Source organism: Cygnus olor, chromosome 1 (assembly GCF_009769625.2).
Source record: "Cygnus olor isolate bCygOlo1 chromosome 1, bCygOlo1.pri.v2, whole genome shotgun sequence".
NCBI classification, from domain to species: Eukaryota; Metazoa; Chordata; class Aves; order Anseriformes; family Anatidae; genus Cygnus; species Cygnus olor.
Window position 1 is genome coordinate 39,159,567 of NC_049169.1, and position 27,579 is coordinate 39,187,145.

General features: G+C 38.9%; 1 protein-coding gene across 5 annotated transcripts; it reads left to right on the forward strand.

Annotated features, from left to right (window-relative positions):
- Positions 1–2,229: 2,229 nt before the first annotated feature.
- On the forward strand, positions 2,230–26,734 carry TMEM19 (transmembrane protein 19). 5 transcript variants are annotated; one of them, XM_040553389.1, is made up of 7 exons: positions 2,230–2,309; positions 11,794–11,944; positions 18,175–18,288; positions 19,745–19,882; positions 20,180–20,434; positions 21,515–21,724; positions 24,016–26,734. In XM_040553389.1, exons 2-7 carry the CDS (start codon positions 11,815–11,817, stop codon positions 24,177–24,179), a joined length of 1,011 nt encoding a protein of 336 aa, XP_040409323.1. In that variant the 5' UTR covers positions 2,230–2,309; positions 11,794–11,814; the 3' UTR covers positions 24,180–26,734. The 5 variants fall into 5 exon arrangements, with proteins under 5 accessions (XP_040409323.1, XP_040409327.1, XP_040409316.1 ...); XM_040553393.1 differs by lacking the exon at positions 2,230–2,309 and adding an exon at positions 2,363–2,440; XM_040553382.1 differs by lacking the exon at positions 2,230–2,309 and adding an exon at positions 11,330–11,498.
- Positions 26,735–27,579: the final 845 nt, after the last annotated feature.

Here is a 27,579-nt window from a genome sequence, read left to right on the forward strand (position 1 = left end):
CAGCAAGAATTAAGAGATGATGCAGGACCAGAATATCAGTTTGTTTTGTTGTTTTGTTTTTTTTTCAATCAAAAAAAAGCATCAGATTTTTTCAATCAAAAAAAGCAGCAGAAGCAACTATTTTCTTTTTCTTTTTCTTTTTCTTTTCTTTTCATACCATTCATACATTTTTTCTTTTCTTTTCTCTTTTTTCTTTTTTTTTTCTTTTCATACCAGCTGAAAAAGGCATCCCATTGGACCTGCTCCACCAAGCTGCCTGAGTGCCATACTGTTAAATGTGCCAAGAAAGGAGCTAAATTTTCAAAAGTATATTCGCAATAAGTTATAATACAAAAAGGAGTGTGCATGTTACTTTCCAGGTGGTAGCTGTGAAAAGTGTAGGAACTACACTCCTGGAAAATTGAATCTGTATGCAAATAGGTATGACATGAACCTCAGTGCCAGGACAATGTTTTCAGCTTTAGTTGCAGCAGTTTACTGTTATTCTTCAGCCTAATATGAACTATGAATATGCAGGAAAATAAAACAATTTGAATTGCTTTGTCCAGCTCTGAAAACATTTTGTTTACTCTATCTTCAGGAAAGCTCAGGAACTTTCACTTGGCAGGATACATCTTTAACAATGCAAGAAAACAGAAGAAGACAGTGATGACATTCACAAAGGCCCTAACTAACTTAAAGTACAGAAGGCTCCATACTGCTAAATAAGTGGGCTTGGGTCCAGTTCCTGGCCTCAAAGGCAACTGGTGCTCAAGACTAGCCCGGTCTCTAGGGGACCTCCTGGAAAAAGCTGGTCAGAACAGTCCAACTACTCCTGGAGAATAAATTTGCAATTAAGCAGTGTGGGTTACGGAGAGGTCAAGTGCTTGAGCTGCTCCCAAGTCCTGTTTATTTATTTAGCAGTATACATTTATCATCAAGGCCTTCTGTCGTAGTTAATGGACAAAGAAAAATTTTTCTACCAATTGGTTCAGTTCGCCTAATGTTGACTGACTACACAGAGGGCACACAGAACACTTCCTTGCATTAATTAATAGGAAGAGAGTGGCTTCTATAGGGTAAACATAACTTTTATATATACAACATGAGTGTCCTAAGATCCTAAGACAATGAATCAGTGAACATCATAACATTAACCATTTCTGCAAAAGTTTTAGTACCTTAACTCAGTCAGCGGGTACTATTGGCCTGTTTGTATAGAGCACTTTTCATTACTAGTTACATCTAGGAGCTAAGATCTGAGCATTGTCCAGTGAAACTGTAAAGTCAGTTTTCAGGAAAAAAAGAAAAAATCAAAAGCTCTTCTGTGTGGTAGTGCTGACTTTCAATTCCTCAATTGCAAGAGGAAGCACTTTTTGTCAAAAGCCTTTGACAAAATATCATTTGAGTTTGAAATTTTTGGCAAATAATGTTTTTTACACAAATACTTTGTTCGGAAAGACTGGGATAGCTCCAGCTTACAACTAATCAGTACCTGATGTAAAAGAAATCAAACATATAAAATAAATTGTAGGTAGCTAAACAGACTCACACGTGGGAGGCTCATAAAAGCAGGATGGATGTCTCGAGATAGAAGAATACAAAATATATTTTAAAAATCATGACCCATTCTACTAAAATAATCAAGATGTTAAAAGTATTCATTTTATGTTGTCTTCAGATTTCTTCTGAGATTTTGTTTCAATTCAAGCAGTTTTCCTTTCTGCATTCATGTTATCCAGTAGACACTGGATAGATGTAGACACTTGTCATCAAGAAAAAATACCAAATGTAGGAAGACTTGGCAGCCATGAGATAACCTCTAGTTGTTATGGTGATGTCCTAGACTTCCAAAAACTGAAATATCTCAGAGGTATGTGGAAAAGCAGAGCATCATCTTTTGTTTATCTTTGTTATGACAATGCTAGGGAGTATATGCAGGCTCCTTTAGCAAATTAAGAATGCACTGTGGAGGTATGGGGGGTGGTAGTCAAAAATACAACCTTTTCTGAGATAAAAACAATGGAAACGATACCTTGGAGTGTTTTGTGCACTGATAGGGCACCCTGCAACTTCAATACCAATTTATGACACTGGGTGGATCTCTGAAGTCAGAAGAACAAGAAAAGAAATCCCTTAATTGTTGCTGCCTTGGTGTGAGAGCAGTGGGTTGGGCTCCACCCTTTCTGTTAGCTTCTTGATTTCTCCACTTCTGATCTGCTTCGTGGCTGGGTGAGTTGCTGTCGTATCACTTTGCTGTTTGTGACTGAAAGAACGTGGACAAATTATCACAGCAAAGAAGCAGAATGGGCAGTTGAATATTGCTTCTGATAAGACTTTAGTTGTTGAAAATATCGAGAATCCGCTATTTTTTTGTCGTAGGACTTGAACTCATCTTGCTTTTGAAACATTTGTTCTATGCAACTTCTGCTGAATCTGGACTGAGCAGAAGTATTGAAAGGTAAGGGATATTTCTGCTTAACTTTTTAACGCATTATTATAGCCACATTGTTTAGGCAAAACTTTTGCTCCTTACTCTATAGTTTTTGTTTTGTTTTCAGGAATTCTTTGCATTTCTTACATAAATGTACAATTCCTAAAGTGAAAAAGTCTTCAGATCTAGCAGAGGTTAAAGTTGGACGTGCAGGTGTTTGTCCCGGGTGAACCAGCACTAAAATTCTGCACTGACAAAATCAAAAGGATTGTCCTTGCATGAGTATTTAGTGACAGAAAACTTGTTCATTATTAAAGAGTGTATCTTCTGAAATGCAGCTTGTTGCCACAGAGAACCTGCTGCTTTTGTCTATCTGCAAAATGTGGCTAAATCTGTATTGCACTTAACAAATGTGTTATCCTCCAACATGTCTCTCTAAATAAATAACATGTATCTGGTTTAACAGAAAACTCTGAACTGTCCAGGTACAATGCAACATATAATTTTTCAGATGTACTGTAACAAGTACATATTTACTGATGTGTAGGGTCTTCTGTGTCCCGAGACCACATTAATACAAGGCTTTTAAAATAACTGAGATGCGTGGAAGGGTCATAATGCTGTGTGTTTGAATCCAGGTACACCCTGAAGGTAGATAATCCCCTCAAGAACTTTCTAGTTCCTTTGGTAGTTACAGAGGTAAAAGTTGAAGCACAATTATCATGGATTTTATTGAAGAATCCAGAGACTCTGGTTAGGGTTCACAGCATCTTTTACAAATGTTTAATAAAACAATAAATATAATGTTTCATTGCGTATGAAAGAACTGGCAGATCATCTGGTTTCATGTTTTTCTTGATTCAGTTTCCCATGTGACCTGGAACAACATATTTAGCAATGTTATTCCCCTCCCTTAAACTTTGGCAGAATGTAATGTTTGTGAAGCTTTTTAAACTTCTGATTTAACTGCTACAGAAATGCAAAGCATGTGTATCTTCATAATTGATGTTCCAGCTTCTCTGTTGTGGTATAACATTCAGCCATAATGTTATACTACAACTGCCTTCATACCATAAATCATTCCGTTTAAAACTCAGTTTGCTTTTGATAGTAAATTTTCTGCTAACTTATGCTTTTAGTAACCTGAAACAGTGAAATAAAGTTGCTTTGAAATTGATTTAAGAGGCATTTTGCATGCTTCACTAGATTTTATATAATGGATTATAAATTTAAATGAAGGATATATAACTGCAAAAAAGAGTTTTGAAAGCTATTTTTGTGTATTTCCCTAGTCAGACCTGAATTTTGTACATAAACAGTAACCTCTGTTGTACCTCTAATGTTAATAAACTGAAACAAATAAAAATGAAGACTACATTCAATAATGTGAGAAGCGGTGACTACCTTTTGTTTTTATCACAACTACCGGTAGCACATCAGTATTCATTAGATAATTCAACTGAAATGATCTTCCTTATCACTGGAAATATGAATTGTATCACTTTCATCCATGCATCTAAAGCGGTGCAAACTGTCATGGCTTAGGCAGGTTAAGCAAAATGTACTATCAGGGACAGTGCCTTAGTCATCTGTGCTTCTCTGCTATGTGTCTTTACCAGCTCAGTGAAAGCTGGCTTTGTAGCCTATAGCAGGTCTGTCCAGTGATTATGATATACTAGTACTAGTGTAATTCATCCCCTGGTTTAAAGGAGATGTGTCTACAAGGTAGGGGTAACCCAAACCCAAGGCATTTTGTGATTTACCACTCTGAAAAAAATTGTCACTAATAAAAAATAACATTTCCTATATTTATTTCTCAGGAGCACTTACAAAAAAAAAAAAAAGTGGAAATTTAATATGGAACAAGCAATAAAAACATAGAGACAAGAAAATAAATCCATTTAACTGGGGTTTGAGAGCCAATCTCTCCTTTAATAAAGCAGCAATTCTCACTGCAAGATTGCTTTTAAAATAGTAATTAGTGAGAAACTACATCAGCCTGATGGTGTTAGCAGCATCTGCCTTGAGGTTTTGTGTCAGGTCTGCACATTGTGTAACACATCTTCACTGCCTCGAAGGGCATTGCACCATTCATTGCACAGCCACAAAGCGTTCATCCCAGAGTTTATATAAGTCTCTGTTTTGTTATGAAAGCATCCTGCCCCCCTTCACACGGAAAAGGCAGAGAAGTGGAATCTCTCGCTTAGAGCAATTGAAATAATGTTGGAAAAGAGACGAGTAGGAGGAGGTACAAGTCATGCCCTGACCAGAGACCTGGTAACTGAAGCACTACCACCCATTGATTATGCTGGCAGAGTTACTCCTGCTAAAGCTCATTGCATTGTTCAGTGCTGTTCTATTTCAGATGCAGATAAAGGCATGACGAGCAACTGCTTGAAATGTCTTAGTTTAAAACTCTTCACATGGACACCGTGTGTGTTTTGGTTCTTGAGCAACTGCTTAAAGAAAGTATAGTTTGCCATCCTATTAAGGAGATTATATTTGAAATGTGAGTTGGATATTTCCCTGTTGCTCATCATTGTAGACTGGTGTACTTTTTATCTTCTAGAGTGAAACATAAATTCAACAAACAGTTGGACTTGACAGTTGGTGTGGTTTCTCTATGGGGAAAAAATATTTAGGAATTTTATGTACTTTTTTTTTTTTAATATTATTATTTAGGGAAATGTAGACGTACTAAAATCAGAACATTATTTCCAGCTATTTTTGCTGACTCCTGAAGCCAGGACATAGTGTGGACAAAACTCATATAATATAGTGGCTGTAGAAGAGCCAGTAGTCTGGTGTTGGAGTAGTCATTCAAGAACAGTAAACCCAATTTCAATCTTTGTTCTGCCTAGCTCTGTAATGACTAGTAAAGGCCAGTAAACATTGGTCTACTATATTCCTGTCATTAACAAGCTGTTTGGAGGTGAACGCACTTGATTTGAATTTTTTGATGGAACTATAATGTCTGCAGTCAAAAATCTCTCGGTGTTGAAGTGTGTTGGAGCATCTACTTTGCACTTGTTCATCCATTCATTATATTATCACTTCTGCATTCCTACCGATGTTTTTCTTTGTGCTGTCATCATTCAGCAAAGGTTTTCCTACCTCTTGTTCTGCCTGAGGGCTCTTCCCATGCTCCACCCTTTCTCCAACAGTGTTCCTCAAGCATTCTGCCTGCCACTGTGAAAAACACAGTATTTATTTGCAATCCTCTTTTCTATGCTACAGATTTACTTTTTTATTTTTTACCCGAAGCCTTCTTTATATGAAGACCCAGCTCAACAGTTTAATAGCCCTCATCTGCCCTTCCTCTGGACTGCATTTCCAAGTATTTTCCCTTTAAAAGACTACAGCTCCTCACAGATACTCAGGCACTCACTTCCAACTGAAATCAATGGGAGCTTGGCAAGCCTGTAAGAATTCAGGCCTCGTTACTAATAATCTGAACTTTGAGCAGTATTTTCCAGAATTCTCCAATCCTACTCAATATTGTAGAGGTAAATGTGATATAGTTCTTCTGAAAATCTTAAATCCAACAGTGTGATCTATGCAGGAAAATATATGTTCCATGCATAGTTCCATCACTTCTGCCCAGTCTGCCTAAACAGATCAAACTGCTAATTAAAATCATCATGTATGACAGGTTACACCCACTTGTGTTGAGGCAGAAGTGGAAGGACATGTGTTTTTACAGGCTAAAAATGTATTTATCTTAATGATTCTATACCATTTAAAAGTTATCTAAATCTAAAAGCCAGCCACTCCTGTTCCCTTGCATAGTTAATATTCTGTCAACAGAGACTATGCTCTACCTAGCGAGGTGATAGAGAACAGGGGAGCTACTAAGCCATTCCCCCATGGCTGTTCTCATCCACCATATGCTGGCATTCATTTCTCAAAGCAGTTTTCATTGCCATGAGATCGGTTCTTCCTGGAGGAGCCTTGCCTCCCAGTTTTGCTCCAAATGTACTCAAAGGCTTGACACATCTAACCCCAGATGTGCTCTGCACCACCTCAAAGTCCTGCAGCTTTTACCTAACGCATGCCAATAGGATCCTCTCGAATGGGGCAGAGCTCTCAAACACCCTGGATTCATTCAGTGCTTCAGAGAGCCAGATGCCATGGGAGCATTTGCCTCAGCTGCCAGCTCTCAACACTTTCTCGAAACTCTGCTGATCCTTCCTCATTCATCCACATCTCTTTTGTATAGTTGTGGTGGATTTACCCTGATGGGCAGCTAAGCCCCAGCACAACCACTCTCTCACTCCCCCTCCTGAAAGGGAAAGGGGGAGGAAAATGGTTCCCTTAAAATATAGTAAAAAAACAACAACAGAAAGTAAAAATATATATTGAAAATATTGTGGACAGTTAACAAGGAAATTAAAGCAGAAAAGTTCATGTCTAAATATGGTGGGGTTTTGTGCTGTTAAAAAATAAAGTAGTAAAAATCAAGATCTTCCAAGGGGTTCCTTTGCATTCATTGTCATATTAACTATAAGACAAACAATATTTGTCTCCAAACAAATTTTTAATAATGTAATCTGTTCAGCTTCTAAAAAACAGTGGCTAGCTCCCTTTCTCTTTCATCCTTCCTCTACTATAAAAAATATTTATCTTGTAAAAAAGACTACTGAGGGAGGTGTAATGAATTATTCTATGGTCAGATCAGCATTTTCTATTAATTTTATACCACTAAGAAAAAAGAACAACATTACAAAAACAGAGTCCTCACAAACATGAATAACGTTTAAGCAGGGAAGAGAAATGGAGAGTACCATACCAGAGAGACAAAAGTAGAAGAAAAGCAAAGCAGAACGTAAAGCTGCTTCAAAGTATCTTCATGAAACTTTGGAAATTTTATGCTATATTACAGCAAATTACCTGAATTCCAATTTATTCCTAGGAAAAGAATGAATGCGAAAGAGTTAATTTTAATTAGCATGCTATGTACATTAGCATGCTATTATCTTCAGTTTGTCATGCTGCCTTTGCTCACCTCACATTCCTGTGTCCTTTTAAATTACCATACTTATTTTTAATTCTAGACTCTGCGCTGGTTGTATTTTGCATCCTATAGTCCTAGGTACAATGTCAGAAGGAACTCTTCATCTAAATACCTGGGTTGCTTATAAGTCTAATGATTTTTTCAAAAAAAAACTTGTCAGATTTTTTTACTTCAAGTATGTATTTGTATAGGAAAGTGTAGTGAAAAGCTTTCAAGCAACAGTTATTTGACATTTTTTTAATTATCAAGCTTTTTAGCTATATAAGCAAGAATGGGGAATGTTTCTTTAAATATAAGTAAATATTGTTTATGAAATGTACATATTGCATGTATTACATGTGACTTAACACTTGAAACTGATTCAAGATGGTATTTTAAGTATGTGAATTCTAAATTCACATTATTGTCACCATCTAGATGTACATTTTTTAAAAAAATTAATTTTTGCCCATTAAAACTGCTTTATTATTATTATTTATTTATTTATTTATCTTTATTGCAGGACCTAGTAAAAACAAAGAGCAATATCTAGAAAACAGGACTTTAAACATAGCATTTGGGTCAACAGCAGTAAATGCTGTAGACTCGTTACTTTCAGAAACGTGTCTACTTCTTTCAGTTTCCAAATATAGAAGTCTAATTTCAGGTTTCTTTCATTTTCGATTCTAGCCGTAACACTTAATGTATATTAAGCAACTGCAGGAACTTATCTAGGTTTCATATGATCGAAAACCCTGGAAGAGGGATGCACAAGGCCACATGACACAGATGTCTCTGAGCTGAAATAGGAGTAAAAGTCAACATTATTCATGCCATGGTTGTTACTGAATTTCTAACTGAAATCACCTCTACCATGCCAGGCATTGAGAGCTGTATTCTGTTTTGCTTTTCTTGCTATTGTAAACTCCAAGAGCAGCAGCAGCTGTGGCTTTACGCCAAGATTCAAGGCCTGTGAATAAGCAAGGGCAATTATCTGGTATGTGTCTAAAGAGTGCTTCTTAGCTCAGGTATGGGAGCTACAAAGGAAGATGAAGGGTTCTTTAGAGCTCCGCAAACATGTCTCCTCTTTGCATTAGCTGGTGGGTTGTGATTCATCGTGGTCACATAGTTGTACAGTCCCACTGATATCAGCGAGGGCTGTATGATTCCTGCAAGAACCTTTTTTTCTCCATCAGAAATTCAAGCATCGGTCTCTTACAGATGTGGTGGTTTTACTCAGCTGGGCAGCTGAGCTCCAACACAACCACTCTCTCACTCCCCCACCTAAAAGGGAGAGGGGGAGAAAATATATGATGGAAGGGGCTCAAGGATTGCGATAAGGACAGGGATATCACTCAACAATTACCATCACGGGCAAAACAGACTCAACATAGGGAGATTAATATAATTTATTGCCTATAGTTAGCAGATGAGAACAGTGAGAAACTAAAAGCAAACTAAAAGCACTTTCCCCCCCCATCCACCCTCTTCCTCCCCTGAACAGTGCAGGGGAACGGGGGGCTGCAGTCAGTCCATGATGCTTCATCTCCACCGCTACTTCACAGTCACTCTCTGCCCCTGCTCCACGAGGGGTCCCTCCCACGGGATGCCGTCCTTCCCGAACTGAGCCTGCGGGTGCTGCCCACAGGCAGCAGCTCTTCAAGAACTGCTCCCACATGGCTCCGTACCACGGAGTCCATCCCCCAGGAGTAAACTGCTCCAGCACGGGTCCCCCACGGGCGGCAGCTCCCCCCAGACCCCCTGCTCCTGCGTGGGCTCCTCTCCACGGGCTGCAGCTCCGGCCTGGGGCCTGATCCTGCGGGGGCTCTCCATGGGCCGCAGCCTCCTGCAGGCCACATCCACCTGCTCCACCGGGGCTCCTCCACAGGCTGCAGCGTGGAGATCTGCTCCATGTGGGACCCATGGGTTGCAGGGGGACAGCCTGCTCCACCAGGGGCCTCTCCACAGGCCGCAGGGGACTTCTGCTCTGTGCCTGGAGCACCTCCTGCCTTCCTGCTGCACTGACCTTGGGGTCTGTCAGGGCTGGTTCTCACTCCTCCCTCCTAGCTGCTGTTGCACAGCACTTTTTCCCTTACTTAAATAAGCTTTCCCAGAGGCACAATCAATTTTGCTTAATGGCTCAGCTCTGACCAGTGTCAGGTCCCTTTTGGAGCCAGCTGAAACTGGCCCTTATCTAACATGGGGCCACTGCTGGACTCTTCTCACAGATGCCACCCTGCGGCCCCCCTGCTACCAAAACCTTGCCACATAAGCGCAATACAACAGGTTAGAAAACAAAACGTAAGCAATAAATTGAATAAAGCATTACTGCAGTTAACAGTGTGTTTGAATGAACACATTTATGGGAGCTGGTTACAGCTGAACAAGCAGCTACTTGTTCAGCCACCAGTCTACATAGAGTTGATCTTGCTCTGATCAAAAGTCATTAACTTAGATGGCAGGAGCATCTAAGCAATGTTGTATTGGTGTTATCCTTCAAAAGGTGTCCTGTTCTTACAAAGCAGTTTGCCTACTCATCCCAGGATTTCAAATCCAGATCTCTGATAGAGGTTTAATGAAAAATTTAAAGGTGAAATGGCAGACTAGATATACCAAAGTCAATTCTACTACATTAGTATTAATCTTTTCAGGATCTTTAATTCAGAGAAAAATCAGGTGTGCCCAGTCATTATTATCAATAAATATAGTAGAAAAAAAGATGAAGTCTGTTCAACTTTGTCCAAGGCACCTGGTCCAAGTTTTGGCTCTAATTGCCTACAGCCAATACACTGTAAATACCCAAGTGTTTAGCCTCTGGAACGGGCCTACTTCTCTTCAGATAAAATCAACTATCTGTAGGCCTTTACAGAATATGGTCACTAGTTTAGACAACATCTGAGGAAGAAGCCCCAAGTGATAACTGAATGTTTCATTCATAACAACACAAAACTGTAAGCTTTTGTTGAAAAAGACTCCACAAGGTGGACTGTGTGCTCATCCTGTTAGAAACTTACTGCAGATGCTGAACGAAAAGCAACAGAACATGCCTCAAAGATGAATCAGGTGTTAATGAGCCAGAAATATTCCTAAATCCAGTAGGTAAACTATCACGTCTTAAATGAAGATTATTCACTAGATTTTTCAACCCTAAGAACTTCTGTTGTTCCTCAAAGACAACCAAAGCCCGTAACTAAATGTGCTACCTGTTCTATGTAAAATATATTTTAATTAACTTTTTCCTATTACTCAGCCGCTCACTGAATAATTAAATATTCTGCTGCTGTTTCAATTCTGTGAAAATAAGCACCTGAAGTTATTGATGTTCATGAAATGACTCATCTGTGCGGGTGTTTGTAAGCTTTAAGGTTTTTTAGTCTGCTTTCCACAGAACAAATGTTGAATGTGTTACATCAAAATTCTCTTCTGAGATGCTTAAAATCTTATTTCATAGGTAGCAGCATTAAAGGAAAGAAAGGGAGGGGTTTTGAAAAGTTCTGGAGCTTCACATCTTCTGTGCTTTGTTCACAAAGCCTCTTAGGTGTGGAAGAGGGAGCTGTGGAGTCCTTCTAATAACTCGTGTTAGCTTCTTTATTTATATTCAAGTGTTTTGCAAGCGATTCTAGCATGCCCTCAGAAAAGCTAATGGGCAGGTTTGGCTTGTTTTCATTCCAAGCTGAATTTGGGTAGTGTTTCGAGTCTCTCTTTCTTGCGTTAATTAACTTTGCAATGAGCTCCACCAGGTTTCAAACCTCATCAAAATGCTCGCATCCTTATCAACCGCCATCCCTCCGTTTTTATTCCACAAAGAGGCAAAGTGGATTTTTATTTCACAAAGGTTTCTTTCATTTAACACGTAGATGAACGCCAGGGTTGGGGCATACTGCGTTCAGACTGAACACACGGCCGCGCAGGCCGGCCCTGCGCCGGGACCGCCGGGGAGCGAGGAAATGGCCGCCCCAGCGGCCGCGATGGCCGCGGCGGGTGCCGTCGGCACAGCGCAGCAGTGACCCTCGCCTCCTCACGAGGATTTTTTGGCAGCGAGGCCGCACCGCGCCCGACCCACAACAGCCCCCGTGCGGCCCCAGGCTGCAGGTCGGTGGCGTGGCCGGGCGGTGCAGGGGGAAGGCGGGGCGGAGGCCGCCCGCAGCTCGTTCCTGCCCTCTCCGCCGCCGCCGAGCCTGCGCCGTGTCGGGTCGCTCCGGCGCTGGCCGCGCTCGGTGTGGCGGGCGGGGGGCGGCCATCGCCGCCGCCCGGTCGCCGCCGCCGGCGTGCCGGTGGTGCCGCGCAGCCCCCCGCCATGCCCGTAGGTGCCGGGGGCGAGCGGCGGCCGCGGGGCGGTTGGGGCGGCGGTGTGGCTGATGCGCTGCGCCTTGTGCTTCCCCTGCAGGCGGCCTCCTCCTGGCTCCCCATGTCGTGCTACCAGGAGGATTTCTTCAAGGAGTACCTCAAGATGATGGCGAACATCATCATCCTGAGCTTGCTCATCTGTATCTCCTTGGCCTTCTGGATCGTGTCCATGACTGCGAGTACCTACTACGGTGAGTCCAAAGGCTGCGTCCCGGGCTGGGGCCCGGAGCTCTCCTCCTTCTGTCCCCACAGGGACCTGGAAGAGGCATCTGCAGAGCCCTCCCCCTCCTGGGTACAGCTGATAGCTCGAGTCCTGCCGGGAGCTGGTACCCTGCTCTGTCAGGGAGAGCAGCGATAGTGTACGAGGATAGCACTGGCCTACTGAAAAGTTTTTAAAATGTATCTGCAGGCTTTGAACAGGGCATGCAGGAAGAGTTGCAGGGCCAAGGAAGAGAGAAACAGGGGAAATAGTGCAAGAAGAGAGGGATGTATGCATGGAGTCTTTTACATGGGCGCACACAGTCAGCTCTGTTCCATTTAAGCAAGTCGAGCGGGCTGTGCGTGAATTTGTTATGTAGGGTTACAGGGACGCTGGTACTTTATGTGGTCTGTTGTTCTGTTAGGACCATTCTTACAGCAGTGTGTAAACACGGCACTACTGCCTGCAACATCAGTTCAAGCCTAGAAGAGTTTAACAGCTTTTCCAGGACAGGTAAACACACGTCCTTAAGACCTCAGCTAATTTCATGCAGGAGAAGCTTCACTGTCATGGCATTTTTGCTGATTGCCCAGGGATGCAGCATGAGCACGCCCAGGTGCTTGGTGACACCTTGGATTCAAAAGGAGCTAGAATAAATACACCACCAGCGTAAACTAACTCTTGTAGTAGCAGTTGGATGTCCCTGCGCAAGTGTTTTTTAGTGTTTCAGGTTTTAGGGTAGCTATTAGGTCTGGTACAGCATTAAATCTGCATTATCTGGACAGTTCTGCTTTGGCTTGCGGAGAGATGCTAGATACACAGAAGGTATGCAAGAAGCAGGCTTGAAAAACAGGTTTTGTTAATTTAATTTTGAGGTAACCAAGTTGGTCTGAAGCATGCTTTTAATAATGTCATTTATGCATCTGCTGTCTACAGGTATAGCACTCTCAGTTTTTCCACTAATCAGGGTATTCCGGTCCTTGCTGTCTAACATGACTGAGAATTGATAGAGTGGAGAACCCTGATATCACATGTATCAGGACTAAGGACTGATAGGAAGGAGGGGACTAGAGACAAATCCCCCTCTTTGTAGAGATTTTCCAGGACGCAGAAGAGAAGTTTGTTCATCTTGAGAACCTTTGCGCTCGCAATGACTAGCGTTTCACTGTGAAATGCATTTGCCCTACTTTGAACCAAGGAGCCTGCATAGCAGCAAAGCTGTAGGTACTGCTGATGGAAGCATTCTTGTTGAAAACCATCGTGTTCAGCTTTCCAGCAAGACAAGCTGCTGTGCCTGTGCAAAATGTTTATTCTATTAGATTGAGACCCAGTTTAATGCTAGATTTGTGATGTCATGTATTTGTACAGCAGATACGACAAACCATGTCTCATGTTTTTTGTTGTTTTAGCTCAAAAGCTGCATCAACAATTTACTTTTCATAAGTTTCTGGGCTTTTTAAACAAAACTCACTTGAAATCTTGCTGAGATGGTCATCAGCTTAAGATACATTTTTGAGAGCCTTGCACCAAGATTAACAGAATGGAAAGGGACGGTGTTTTAGACAGCAGTCTTGTCACTTACACCTACTGACTTTGTCATTTTTGTGGAAGTGAAATTCTATCAGAGCAAGTTGTGTTGTTCAGGACATAATCAATAGCTTTCTTGGCTCTCTGGCTGCAGAAATTGAAGACTTCTTTTAACTGTTATAACAAGCATTTCTTCTCATACTTTCAAATTTTTATGTCCTAAAATATGTACTTTTAAGATCTTTTCCAATGAAATGTATGTCCTTAAATTTAAAGTAAAAATGAGGTGATATTAATATATTCTTACTGCTAAGGCGGTAGATTTATTGAGTCACCCTATGATTTAAATAATATACCCTCTAAATGGACAGTAATAACTCCTTTATTAACTTTATTAATAGCTTTTATTTTAGTGAGTGTGCTGGAATTTTAGAAGAAAACAGATATGTTTAGGATGTTGATGATAAATCATCTCCTTAGAAGATAAGTTGCTATGGACACTGGTGCTTTATGGAATCACATTGAATATGACAGCTGAGTGGGATATTGTCTTCCTGTTCTACAAGCTCTTTTAAATTCACATCATAATGACTTGAATGACTAAGAAAGGGGACAAACTGGAAACTCAAGAAAAAATATAGATAATTTGATGAGTAAGTATCTTTAAAATAAAATATGTTGAAGTATTTTTTATTCAATTAATTTTGTTTGTAAAATTAAACCATTTGTAGTTTTGAAAACCATTTTTATTTTGTTTGGGAGTTGTTCAAATAGTCTCTCTTGGTGGTGTAAGTATTCAAATTTAAAAATTGTCAGTGGAGAATATCATTAAAAGCAATCCTTTCTTGTAAAATGTTTTGATTACTTTCCAGTTAAATACTTCAAAACATTCTAAACTGGCTTTATTTTCTGTGTAACAAAGATAACAGGTGAGCCATTTTTGCTTAGATGTTAGTACTAGGCCTGAAGTAATTTTTCTCTTCAGTTTCAAAAACGCAGTATTATTTTCAAATACAGAAACTGTGATTATGTAGAATTGTTTTCATATGATTCTGTGAAAGCAATGAATTGATAGATTTTAATGCAATGCATTATGAATTGTTCTGTGAGGAAAAACAATAAGCTACAGTCAAATACTTGAATATAGCCATAGCACAGGAAGTTCATTCTGTTTAAATTATGTTGGCTGGTAAACAAAGTAAACAGAAGCACAAGAGATGTGTTGGCAGTTTTGCCACCCCTAAACTCACGTGCGCCGTTCGTTTAGCAAAACGTGTAAATCTAAAATCCCCACTCACGTGAAAACTCAAGACTTCCGTAACGTGACAGTTCTGTTGCAGCTGTTGTCAGAGAACACAAACCAGTAGAAAGGATTCCCCCACTAAGTGAGGTACAGTAGCTCTTGGAAAAAGAAGGATAACTCCTAGCATAAATACATGTTTTCAGTCTGCTGTATATACCACACCATAAAGAAGACAATTCCTCATGTGAACGTACTGTGCAAGGCAAGGGAAATTCTCTTGTCACTAAATATGAATTAATTATTATTAATTAATAAAATAAATAATATGAATCACTTGCAAAAATAAGGGCTAAAAGATGAAAGAACAACTCCTGTACATTAAGGAATGCCTAAGAGTAGGGATATTGAAAGTGTTATCATTAATGAATCAACGATCAAAACTGGTGATAACCGTTTGATTGCAGTGTTGCTGAGATTTTTTTCTAGATAAAATTGAGAAAAATAAACAGTGGAACATAGAAGTGGAAAATGTTTAGTCTAGAGACTTCAGAGAAAAAATACCAGAGGCTTCTGAGAGTGAACACGTAGTACAAGACATGAATCTGTTGGATGCAGCTTGTTTTTCAACAAGTCTCTGCAGGGCTCCAGACCAAGTTGCCTATACTGCTGCCAGGTTGGGAAGAGGCTGTGTGCGCATGCATGTGCAGTAAAGAGGGACTGCTCAAAGCACAGAATAACAAGTCTGAATCATTCATGATTCTCAGCTAAACCAAATTCCATGGATTAGAGAAACAGAGACAGAATTGGGAGAACTGCAGTAGATAACTTCAAGCTCACTTGAGGATAAATGTTTAGATAGAAATCAGACTATGCAACACCAGACTTGTGTATTTAAGGAAAAGGTAGCCAGATGATCCGAAAAGTTTATAGCATCTGTTGTTTTTCCATAAAAGTCATGATTTAACAGGGGAACCTGAGGCTTGCTGAAATAAGCTTAGTTTTTCAGTTCTTTTGCTCTTTTTTAGTGTTCCTAGTTTTCTTTGAAAGTTTCTAAAGCTAACACTTTTGAAGAAAAAGCTTTGGTTAATGAAGTCATAAGAACACCCATTGTAAAGGTAATGGATATGTTTGCAGGCTCTGAGAGAGGTAAATTCTCCCTGTTGAGATACGCTGCTGTGGGGGAGAGGAGGACCCAAGAGCTTGGTTACTGTGGATAAAGGAGATCAGATAGTAGTAAAAGGAGAGAACAGCAGAACAAATACATGTATTTTACACCACAGCTGTCTGTAATTAATATGCTGCATGACTGAAGGAGGTCAGTAGCCTGGTTCAGTCAGTACAAGCAGGTAATGATGAGGAGGGCAATTACACCATCCAGGTTACTTAATATATTATCATCTTTTTTTTTTTGGAAATGACACACACTTCATTGCCAAAAAAAATCAATAAATTGCTAGTAAGGAAGAAAATGTAAATATTTTATAATAGTCAATTCATGGGGTCTCCACGTACAAGAGTACTGCCTACACCTGTGTTCATCCCATCTCACAACATCCACAGCAGGATCAGCAAGGAACAAAGATGACCAGGGCAGGTAACAGCATCCATCTGAAGAAGACTGCATAATTATAATTCATCACAGAAAGAGGGCATCTCTATATGTCATGAATGGCAGAAAGAATGTGAATAGGAAATCACAGAATGGGATTCTGAGTCAGACGTTTGGCTGGATCCAGTGTGCTAGTTCGTATGATTTCAGCCAGGTTTAGTGTGGAACAAAATGGTTTGGGTAGCAATGAAAAAGGTATTTTCTTTTTTATTACTGTAAAAGAAGCCAAAACATCTAAGCTTCCGTTCTAATGTCAGTACAAATCATCAGTGGTGATGTGATAAACTGGTGATTTGCTTATAGACCAACAGGACAGAATTAGTGTAGAATGGAAATGTGTATATAAATGGCAGGATTTCCTGCTAGTTTTATTAGAAGACATAAAGCATCGCTGTGGCTCAACTAAGCACTTAGATGTTACAGAATATGTAAAATTTCCATACAAATAGAAAGGATAGTAATACAAAGCTACAGAAACACAAGCTGCTAGATAGCTTACGTAAACACTGATGTCCCCTCCACACATAGATGTGAATCTACATCTGGAGTCTTCTGTCAGCCAAGTAGAAATCCTTCTATTAACATAGAGTAAATTTCATATTGATGATGTAAACAACAAAATGATAACAGTAGGTACGTCCTAGGAATACTTCAGAATACATACATGATGAGAAAAGGGATGTAGAAGGTTGCTTGCTTTTCATTGTTGAGAGCTACCAGACTAAAGCTTTTGATAAACAATGATGACTTTTCCTAAAATCCCTACTATTTGGCTTTGCTGGAAAGGCAAGGTAGTTTCCTCTCATAGCAGAAAAGTGCTAAAAAAGCATTAGTGACTGCGGACAGTGGTGTTCATTCTCTGTATTGTTCTCGTATATGCTGAACTTCGATTAAAAGAAGAAAACACACAAAACATCGTCATCATTAACAGATACGATTTCTTCATGGAGTTACAAGTGAGTAAGTTATAACATGACTGATGGATGTATTAGAACAAGTCCTGTACCTAAAGGGGGCCTTTTCGTACAGGGAAAGCTGGGGAGGGACTCCTTGTCAGGGAGTGCAGTGATAGGACGGGGAGTAACAGCTTTAAAATGAAAAGGGTAGATTTAGATTAGACATTAGGAAGAAATTCTTCCCTCAGAGGGCAGTGAGGCCCTGGCACAGGCTGCCCAGAGAAGCTGTGGATGCCCCATCCCTGGAGGTGTTCAGGGCCAGGCAGGATGGGGCTTTGGGCAACCTGGTCTGGTGGGAGGTGTCCCATGTCAGGGCGGTTGGAATTTGATGGTCTTTAAGGTTCTTCCTAACCTAAACCGTTCTGTGATTCTGTGAACATGATCTTTGAGGGCAGCTCTTGACCTATTTTGTTTACTTGAAGTTGCTTTGTAGTTTCTTTACGTGAAAGAAATGCTAATGTTTTGTTAACTGTGATTTTAGTTTGAATTTTATTCATATTTGAAACTCAGTTCTACATGCTATATTTTTTTCTAATATCTGAACATACCTGTTTTATTCAAATCAGATTTCAGCTGGTCTTAACAGTTTGAATGTTATTTTTTTGAGCTTATTAGTCCTTTTCAGAATGAAAAATCTCACTATGTCTATTTCTAACACATTTGCCATTTGTTAATTTTAGTTATTATATTTTCTTTTTTTCTGTGAAGGCTGAATGAAAAAAGGAGTAGATAATTACAGGTATTTTGGTCTTCCATTCATAAACATACTTTTCTTTTGAAAGGTAAGGAGGTTCAATCTCTATACAAGGTGAGAAATAATTTTCAGATATAAAGGCATTAAAAAGGCTTATAAGGATGATCTGTAACCATTTTATTTAAATTACCAGGTAATTTACGACCAATTTCTCCGTGGCGCTGGCTTTTTTCAGTCACAGTTCCACTACTGATTGCTACACAGGGTGTTAAGAAGAAGAGTCTTGATCACAGTGGTGCATTGGGAGGTATGTTTCTTCTGAGGTTATTAAATTAAATGCTTAATAAACTGAATTAGGGTCCTTTTTACTGTACATAATATTATTTTAAGAAATTCCTACCTAGTTCTATTATAATAAGAAAATAAACATAAGCATACGTACCTTGAATTTATAGTGATTTTAATTATGCTTTAGTCAAGTTAACTTTTGCTGCTGTTTGTAATACATTTGATTAATACTGTCATTAGATTTATATAAATCTGCAAGATTGTTTTGAACTTAGGTACAGTGCACAGTTAAATCTGCATGGTTTTGTTTGTTTCACATATCTAGAGATAATAAAATGAAAGAGGCAGTGGTAGAGAAATGGCCTAAAACTGAGCCATGTCAGCAGCCTTACCTGCCTGGTAGGAAACCAGCAGATATAACGCGGTTCTCCTTTCTGTAATATCAGCAGTTCTAGGCATTTTTGGCCTCCTGCAAATACGAAGACAGTTGAATGTGTTTTTCACTTCAAGCCAATGAGCATTTCAGCAATGTTTTTTCTTGACCACACGAGAGAAAAAAAACAGTCAGTGTTCATTGAAATATGATGCAAGACTTGTGGGTGAGGTGACTGACCTTTGTCTTGTGGTGTCTGAATTGATGGTCAGTGGAAAGAAGCAAGTCCTCGCATCCCTTCCACCTGTGTCACCCATCTTGCGAATCTTGTTTTGTTTGTGAGTTACATGGAAGCATCTTCTAGATTTAAAAAAGTTCTCTGCTATGCTTTTATCTCTTAATGTAACAGCTCTGCTAGCCAGCTTATACTGGCATTCATTTTGCACACAGCTAATTTTCTTTCAGTCAGGGAGAATTCAAATCATGCAGTGGGCAGTGAGTTAGACCTCTCTTATGGAGGAGGTAGAAAAAGAAACATCTAGGAGCTCAAATACTTAAGAAAATAACAGAAAAAACAGAAGGGAGAAGTAGCAGCTGTTAAGATATGGAGGAGGGTTATATGGTTTATCTCAAAGACCTTGTGTAGGGGGAGAGGTTTGATCCCCAAACTGAAGATAAACTTGGGGATAGAGACGCTGCCACAGCTGTCTATACGCTGCTCATACGAGCAATCAAATTCTTTGGGCAGGGTATGTAAATTTCAATTACATATCCTTCGGCTTTTCTCAATTTCTCTGTCTTTTGCACAGTATTGCTGATTTGTGGCAACAGAAGATCTTCAGAAAGAGTCATATGCTTTAGCAATAGCAATAAAATTAGCAATTTAGCTTTGAAAGTTAGGAGAAAATGATAAAAGTAACTGTTTTATGTCAGTGAAGATGTCTCTGGAGTTCTCACTACAGGTGTTAGATGCTTCAGTAATTCCCTTACTGCATATTTATCTCAGATTTATCATGACAATCACTTATCATGAAGATCATACTAAAGAGATTAAGTTGTTACATGGAAGAACATTACATAGATGTTTTTTTTTTCTTTGTAGGATTGGTGGTTGGATTTATCCTTACAGTTGCAAATTACAGTTTCTTCACTTCTTTGCTTGTATTTTTTGTTACTTCTTCAAAGCTTACTAAATGGAAAAAAGATATAAAGAAGCGAATAGATTCCGAATACAAAGAAGGTAAGCCCTAACACTTTGATTTTGTCAGATCCCTTGTGAAGAGTAAATACTGCATATTCCCCTTTATTTCAAAGGGTCAGAGATGTAACACCCAAAGAAGAGAACGCTCCTGTCATTTCATCCCCTTATCCCCCTGAATGTAGCGAGCAACTTACCTTTTTCTTCCGCCCTATTATGTAAATTGTTTTATATTTTCTGTTTTGAAAATGTCTTTTTAAATTTAATTTTATATGTCTTCCTGCTGTTGCATTTCAGGGTTGTCTGAAAATACTAACATTTAGGTTTTTGTCACTTTAGGTGGGCAGAGGAATTGGTTACAAGTATTTTGTAATGGCGGTGTTCCTACTGAGCTGGCTATCTTATATATGATAGAAAGTGGACCTGGTGAAATTCCAATAGACTTTTCAAAGCAATACACAGCATCGTGGATGTGCTTATCGCTTTTGGGAGCTTTGGCATGCTCTGCTGGTGATACGTGGGCGTCAGAGATTGGTAGTGTTATGAGTAAAAGCAAGCCAAGGTTAATAACAACCTGGGAAAAAGTTCCAGTAGGTGAGGAGTTATCTGTTTTACATGTTCTTGTCTTAATACTTTCTTGATTGTTTTGAATTACGCATCCAACTTGAAAAGTTCAAAAAAAGCCTCAGAAAAGCAAACATTAGGAATCTGAGATTAGAAAATGCTAGCAGGAATGCATTCTGTGAAATGTGATTTACTTGGTTGTGTTTCTGCTGCATATCATCTGTGAGATTCATCAACACAGCATCCTGTGAGCTAAAACCATCCTTAGTGAATGCTGTCACTTCTTGTCTCTGGTACTATTAGAAGCCTTTATACTGCTGATAATGCAAAGACTACAAGTTATCTGAATTTTTCAGTCATTAAAATTTCAATCAATAGAAGAAAAATATATATATATATATAATTCAGACACTACAGAAAATTCCCTTCTTAACTAAATTGCTCATTTCCCTTAATGTACTACAAAGGGTACGTAAAATGAACCTTCTGTCTGTGAAACCTGGCCTGCAGAGTAGATGACATTGCAGCCTTAAAGCACTTTGTGTTTTTTGAGTCTTGCTGGCATGTTGTTCTCAGCTTTAGATCTTGTGGGCCATGATGTAAATGCGTGGACATTTTTTTTCCCATAATAAGTGTTCTTTTTTTTCAGTAAGCTTTCATCTTCTTTTCTAGGGATTTTGCTCTTTCCTTTAAATGTGTTGGTGAAATACATTTTGTATACTTCTGAAAGAGGCGTTTGTTGTTTTAATAGCATGCACATCTCAAGCTCTGCGTTTGAGCAATTTTTTTCCCTCCAAATGAACAGCAGTCAAATACCAGGTGACTCTGTGAAGTTTGCTATCTGGTTTTACTTAATTTATTGCTAGTGAATATTTCTTGATAACTATGCTTAGAGTCTTGGAAAGTAATATTAATACACAGGCTGTAGTGGTACAGGGTAAGCTTCTCAGCATCTCGTGGGAATTGTAAATAAAAGCTGTGGTAGCAGAGTCTTATGGATAAAAGAGGAAAATATGACTGAGTGTAGTTTTGTTTTCATATAAGACATCTGAATAAATGTAAGTCTGCAAGAAAAAGTTGGTAAATCAGCTTGGTTTTGTTTGATTTTAGGTACTAATGGAGGAATTACATTAGTGGGTCTCCTCTCAAGTTTGCTTGGTGGCATGGCAGTAGGAACAGCCTACTTCATAACACAGCTCATTTTCGTGAGTGATCTGGATGTGTCCGCGCCACAATGGCCAATTGTTGTGTTCGGTGCAGCAGCTGGCTTGCTGGGATCAATTGTTGATTCATATTTGGGAGCTACAATGCAATACAGTGGTAAGAATCTTATTCTTTTTTTTTTTTCCCTCTCCTAATGTAATCTAAAAATGGACTTAAGTGTTGGGAATGGCTGAGGAGGTAATTTTTAAGTGGGGAAAAATACAGAGTTAGCATCACAAAGGACAGTGAGAGCCAAAGTAATGGGCATTGTAATCAAAACAAGAGCAAGGACAGTTGGTCCTTGTGTCTTTCATCCTCTTCCTTTTGCGCGTTTTGGTTTGTGTATCTTACATCACTGTATTGCTGACAGCTGAAAGAGACTGGAGATCTCCAACATGTTACCTTGGAAAAACCAGTCGCTGCCTCCTCCTTTTCAATGTATTTAATTATGGCAACCTTCTGTAAGAGAAAACAGCTTAATTTTATCCATTCACTCAGAGTAATTGGTAACCGCTGAGTGTCCATTTCTTACTCTGGAGACTTAGTGGTAGTGTCAACTTCAAGAATTAAGTAAGAGGAGCTCCGAGAAGATGTGCACAGTATTTTACATTCTATTTTTTTCACTGCTTAGTTCTGTTTCCTGTAAGTTAAGTGTTTCACAGACAAGCTGATTTTAATTTAAAAAATAAAAAAATAAATATTGTCCATTTAAAAAGATTGTTGTCGGGTTGATTATAAATATTTCCAGTATTTATTCACTCACTGATCTTTAGGATCATTGTGAATGAACAGTAAATACAGGCAACCTTCAGGCTAAGCCCTACGTTTAAAAATTGTTTGAAGACTATATCCGACACTTCTTTTACATCAACTGTTTTACAGAGAGAATTTAAGTTTTCAGATTTTACTGTCAGTATACTTCTTGTTAGAAGTCAGGGTGTGAGTTTGGAGATGAACTGTCGGAGAGATAGAAGCCCGTTGAAGCTACCATCACAGTGAGAACTGCAAACTACTGACTGTGGATTTGGCTTTCCAGCAGTTTTTATGCTCTATTCTTTGTAGATCCAGGAAAGTCCAAAACAAAATGGAATGCTCAACCATTTGAGGAATTTTATATACTTCTGTACTGAGGAGGGAACATTTAAGCACTCAGGCAATGTCTCATTCTTCTAATGAGGCAGATGCATTATGAGAATGTGGTAAATCTAGCTAATGCATGGCTGCATTTGTCAGCATCTATTTCTTCTTCAGATATTTTTGCATGCTCAGCAACTTATTTTTTGAGCTGCAGCAGGGACAGCGTGCAAGTTCCACAAATTTTCCAAATTCATAAGCTGGAGAATATATACCGTACACACATACATGCTATGCTGTACATACTGTAATATAGACGAAAAAGTGCTGTTCATGGTTGTGCACTCTGTTAGCTTATGTGTCCCTCTTTATTTTAACCCACTTTTCCCAACCAAATTTAATGTCCTTTCATAAAAGGTACTCCAGTCTCTCTGCAGCATCTTGAAAAAATATATAAATATGGCAGTGCTAACAAAGAACTGTGGAATTGTTATGGTTTTTTAAAAATCTTTTAAAAAACATTTAAAATACTTTAAATGTGTGTGGATGGAAGTGAAGCTCTGAACTCTGAAAGCTGGAGAAGAGCAAGTTTAAAATAAATTATTATTATTTTTTTTAAATATGCCAGTGCTGCCTATCTCTTCTGTCAAAGTTTTGTGTATTTGTGATCTTCACAGATTCAGTTTATGTAATAGTCTGTAGTTCCTACTGTTCCTAAGAGAAAGTTCGTCTCTGCCACACACACGAGAACTTTGCTTCAGCAGCTAGGCAGAATTAGATCCAGATTTTCCTATGTTGCCAAACTGAGATTATACCTATTTTGTAAATAGCAAGCTAGTGTAAAGGCTTGCTGTTACTGTTCTACGAGTTTATGCTCTGAATCTACAATATATGTAAATTTGTGATACATATTTATGGAAAGTAGTCCCAGTTTTTCTCTCAAGGAAACTTGGGACTTTCTAAAACATAGCAAGTGTTAGGATTAAAATATAAAGCTTTGAAGATTTTTTTTTCTGTAGCTCTTTTGAAATAGCCAAAACCAACTTGCTTTGTTGTGGAGCTATGTAAAGAGATAGTAGACCTGGTAGAAGTGCAGCTTCTCAAATGAAATAACTTCTAACATAAAGCATTGCATGTATATCCCGTTCTTTGAATCTACCAGATTTAGCTAACTGATTAGATTTAACTAATTCAGGTCAGTCTGTTAGTGTATTTTCTCGCAGATGTTTGGCACCACAATGGTAAACTGACCCTAGGAGGTTGCACACATTTGCTTGCTAAGTTTCTTTTCATCTGGGTGGGCTTTTTAAAATGAAGTCTTTTTCTTTTCCCAGGTTTTGACAAGAACACTGGCATGGTTGTCAACCACCAAACAAAAGACTCCAAGCACATATCTGGAAAACCTATACTAGACAACAACGCAGTAAATCTTTTTTCTTCTGTACTCATTGCTCTGGTGCTTCCCGGTGTGGCATGGTGTTTCTGGCCAAGAGGTTGAAATGGTTTAAGGCTTTCTGCGCGTTCTGGTTCAGTTATATTCAGTCTTACTTAAAGACTCCTGAGAGTGCTCTTTGAGCTCTCTTGCAGAGAGGGATCTGAACCTTTGAGAGAGCCAAAGGACTTTCCATCTCAACTTATTTAGCCAAGCTTCATATGGCAGTAGCCATCTGTCAAGGCGAAGGAGGGGTCTTGTCAATATGCTGTTGCTGCTCTTTAAGTGGGTGTAGATCATTGCCAAATGAGGCGAAACACTTTTTTTTATCGTCATGGAGCTGAAGGGTTGGCTTCTGTGTTCTCTATGGAAGAGCAAGAAGCTGGAAATAGAAGTTGTCTAATCTACATTTACCAGTGTGATAGAGCACTGCAACTGTTCAAGCCAGGCACAAAATACTCTGCAACTTTATGCAGTGGTAACACGGGTGAAATGGATGAATTTTGGTTTAGTAATTCCCATAATCTGCAGGATGTAAGGTTTTGAGGAAATACTTGGGGAGGAAGAGCATTAAGCCTTGTTGCCTATTTTGTATCCTGATACAATCTCCACTTCCCTGAAAATAGGGTTGGTAAAAGTGATGCTATGATAATGCTATAATAATGTTTGAAGCAAAAGACTGAGTTCAGAATAAAAATGACTAGCTTTTCCGGTAAGAATAATAACTTTGTCCATGTTTATTTGAAATTCTTATTTCTTAATTAATGCTATATAAGAAGATTGCTAACACTGTTGTAATGTGGTACTTATTAAATTATGTAACATTAAATATTACAGTTTTGCATTCACATTCATCTTTTTATAAATATGAACATTGTTTCTGTAAGCATAGAATTACTTTATAATATTTAGCATTCTGAGCAAACAATATTGTTTAGTTCTTTTTCAGCAGTGTAAGTTTTTTCTGTTTTGTTCAGGGTTGCTATTCACAGGTGATAGCCTCAATCAAAGAAGCTACAGATGTTATCCTCATAGTGTATGGGGAGAGTCTTACTGACAAAGCATTTCAAAGGGGGAATTTACCTTCTGGTGCTCAGGCTGCTATATTAAATGATTCCATCTTTCAGCATTAATTATAAGATGTAGAAGTAATTTAGCCAGCACAGACTATATTTAAATGTTATGAATACCCTCATAATAACTGGAGACATTCAGAAAGTAGAGCCTGTACAATTAATGTATAAAAGATATTTCTTTTTATCTTCAGAGATAGATGAGTATTTGTGTTAAACAGCTGATTTATTTATTTTTTTTAACAAATGTGTACGTTGCCTGTCCAAATTGACTTGGATCATGTATTCTGTCACCTTTTGTAAGAATATTCAAATATTTTAACACCTCCCATGTTGAATTTATTCATTTGAAATCTAGAATTTATCATTGGACCTTGTTAATTGTATTACCCAATGATATAGATGAGATTTCAACCTTATGAAAGCTTTCTGAAAAGAACAAATTGTATGGTTGATGTATGCCAGTGTTCCTATGGGAAGGTACATGGTTATAAAAGGAATATATGCACTTAATCTGTAACAGTAAAGACAGGAAACTTTTATGCACTGATTAGATTTATGCTGCTTCTATGTAAACGCTGTATTAGCAGTCTTTTAAGATTTTATTAATATTTTTGTGATTTCTAGAATTAAGAAATATAATTTTCTTTTGTAAGATACTTTTGCTTTCAATTAAATGTCTTATTTTTTATTATTTTGTTTCCTGAAACAAAGTATGCTTTCAAATCAAACACTGAAGTAGACTTAGTCTGCTTTTCACTACTATTTGAGTCTCATTTTAAAACTGCCTAGTCACAATTGGAAGGTATCTGTAATTTAAAACACATAGCAGCATGAAATGCTTTGATCTGTTATCATATGAATTACTGTGATCCAAATGAACTCCTGCAGGTAGGACCTTCAAAGGCCATTATTGAGAATTTAACATTTGTCATATCTTCATAGTGATGGCACTGACTTGTTTATGAAATTTCCAATCCTAAATTTGCAATATTTAGAAATATCTGAACACTCTTTAACTCTAAAAGGGACAGCGTTAACTCTGAGTATACTGTATTGACTGGGGTACACCTTATGGAAATTTCATTACTTTTTTTTTTAATAGATATTACAGGAAGGAAGTTACAGTATTTGACTATCTGCTTCCGAACTGATGTGTGTCACTAAGAGCAGTTGCAGAGATGAGAAGGGAGCACAGGAGTACTGCCTGTCCATGTGATACCAGGAGAGAAAGAACATGTAGGAAGTAAAAGGGAAAATGAGGAGGAGCTGGGATAAAACCAAAGAAATTAAAAACACCTGAGTGCTTGTTTTGCTTCAGAGCTATTGGTACCTTTAGTATATGAGATAACTGTCACTAAATTTCCTTTCATATTGAAGTGGCACCAAGATTTTCCACAGCCTCAAGAGGAGGATACACTTGATTTTTTTAACTGAATTACGAAACATTGGTCGTCATTCTTTGCTTGATTTTTAGATATGTTAGAAGTTCAAGTAAAAGTATGTTTATGGCTTAATTTACTTTTAATAAATAACATCTTGCAATCACTTTGTGTATGAGAAATCTTTAGCCAGGTCTCACTGAGGCTTGGTTACCATAGGGTACCAAAAGTTACCATAACTGGATAATCTCTCTCCATTTAAATACTTGTTTTGTTTTGGTGGGTGAGGGGTGGAGGGGCTGTGCAGTTTTCAGAATTACTGGCCTGTTGTGGTGTGTAAATAAGAGCAGGTACATGAATTCACCCAGACTGTGTGGGGCCCTACAGTGCTCCCAAGGACGGAGCCACCTTCAGTAACTATTGCAAGTCCCAAATGAAATAACAGCATTGTGGAAATAAAGCTGTCAGGCAGATGGCATCTTATGCTTGGGTACTTCCAGGTCTGTCAAACTCCACGTCAAAGCAAAGCAAATTCCAGCAGGACAGCATTTATTCAGTAGCTTTTCTTGAACTTCCGCCCCCCAGGAGGAATTGGGTCAGTATGAATACCTTGCCACTACGACCAAGAACTAAGCCTCAGTTTTCTTTGAAACACAGCGAGCTGGATAACCATGGTGCTCTGCTTTCCTGTGAGATCAGGAAACTTGCCATGTGACTGATAATACGAAGTAGTAATGTCATACACATTATCACTTTGAAAATATCTTTAGAACAAGCATACCCTCCTTTAACAGACTTTCTGGCAGGGTTGTTTGCTCTGTGTTGCCCTGGGATCCATCATCCTGGAGCAGGGGCAAGTGATGGATCCTAGCCAAGTGGCTGACTGAGGACGAAATTCTGGATTTAGCTGAAATGTGGGAGAACCAGTCAGACCTGGGTTGAGGGAAGGGATTTTAGAAAGGGGAACACTGCCAGTCTGAAAACAACTGCTAGTCCCTGGGAGCTACCTGG

Bases quoted from the DNA above. Each gene is read 5' to 3' on its own strand.
- TMEM19 (XM_040553366.1), top strand. From the start codon at position 11,704: ATGCCCGTAGGTGCCGGGGGCGAGCGGCGGCCGCGGGGCGGTTGGGGC. The intron at 19,883-20,179 runs GTAAGCCCTAAC...TTGTCACTTTAG, and splicing joins AGATTCCGAATACAAAGAAG to GTGGGCAGAGGAATTGGTTA. The intron at 20,435-21,514 runs GTGAGGAGTTAT...GTTTGATTTTAG, and splicing joins CTGGGAAAAAGTTCCAGTAG to GTACTAATGGAGGAATTACA.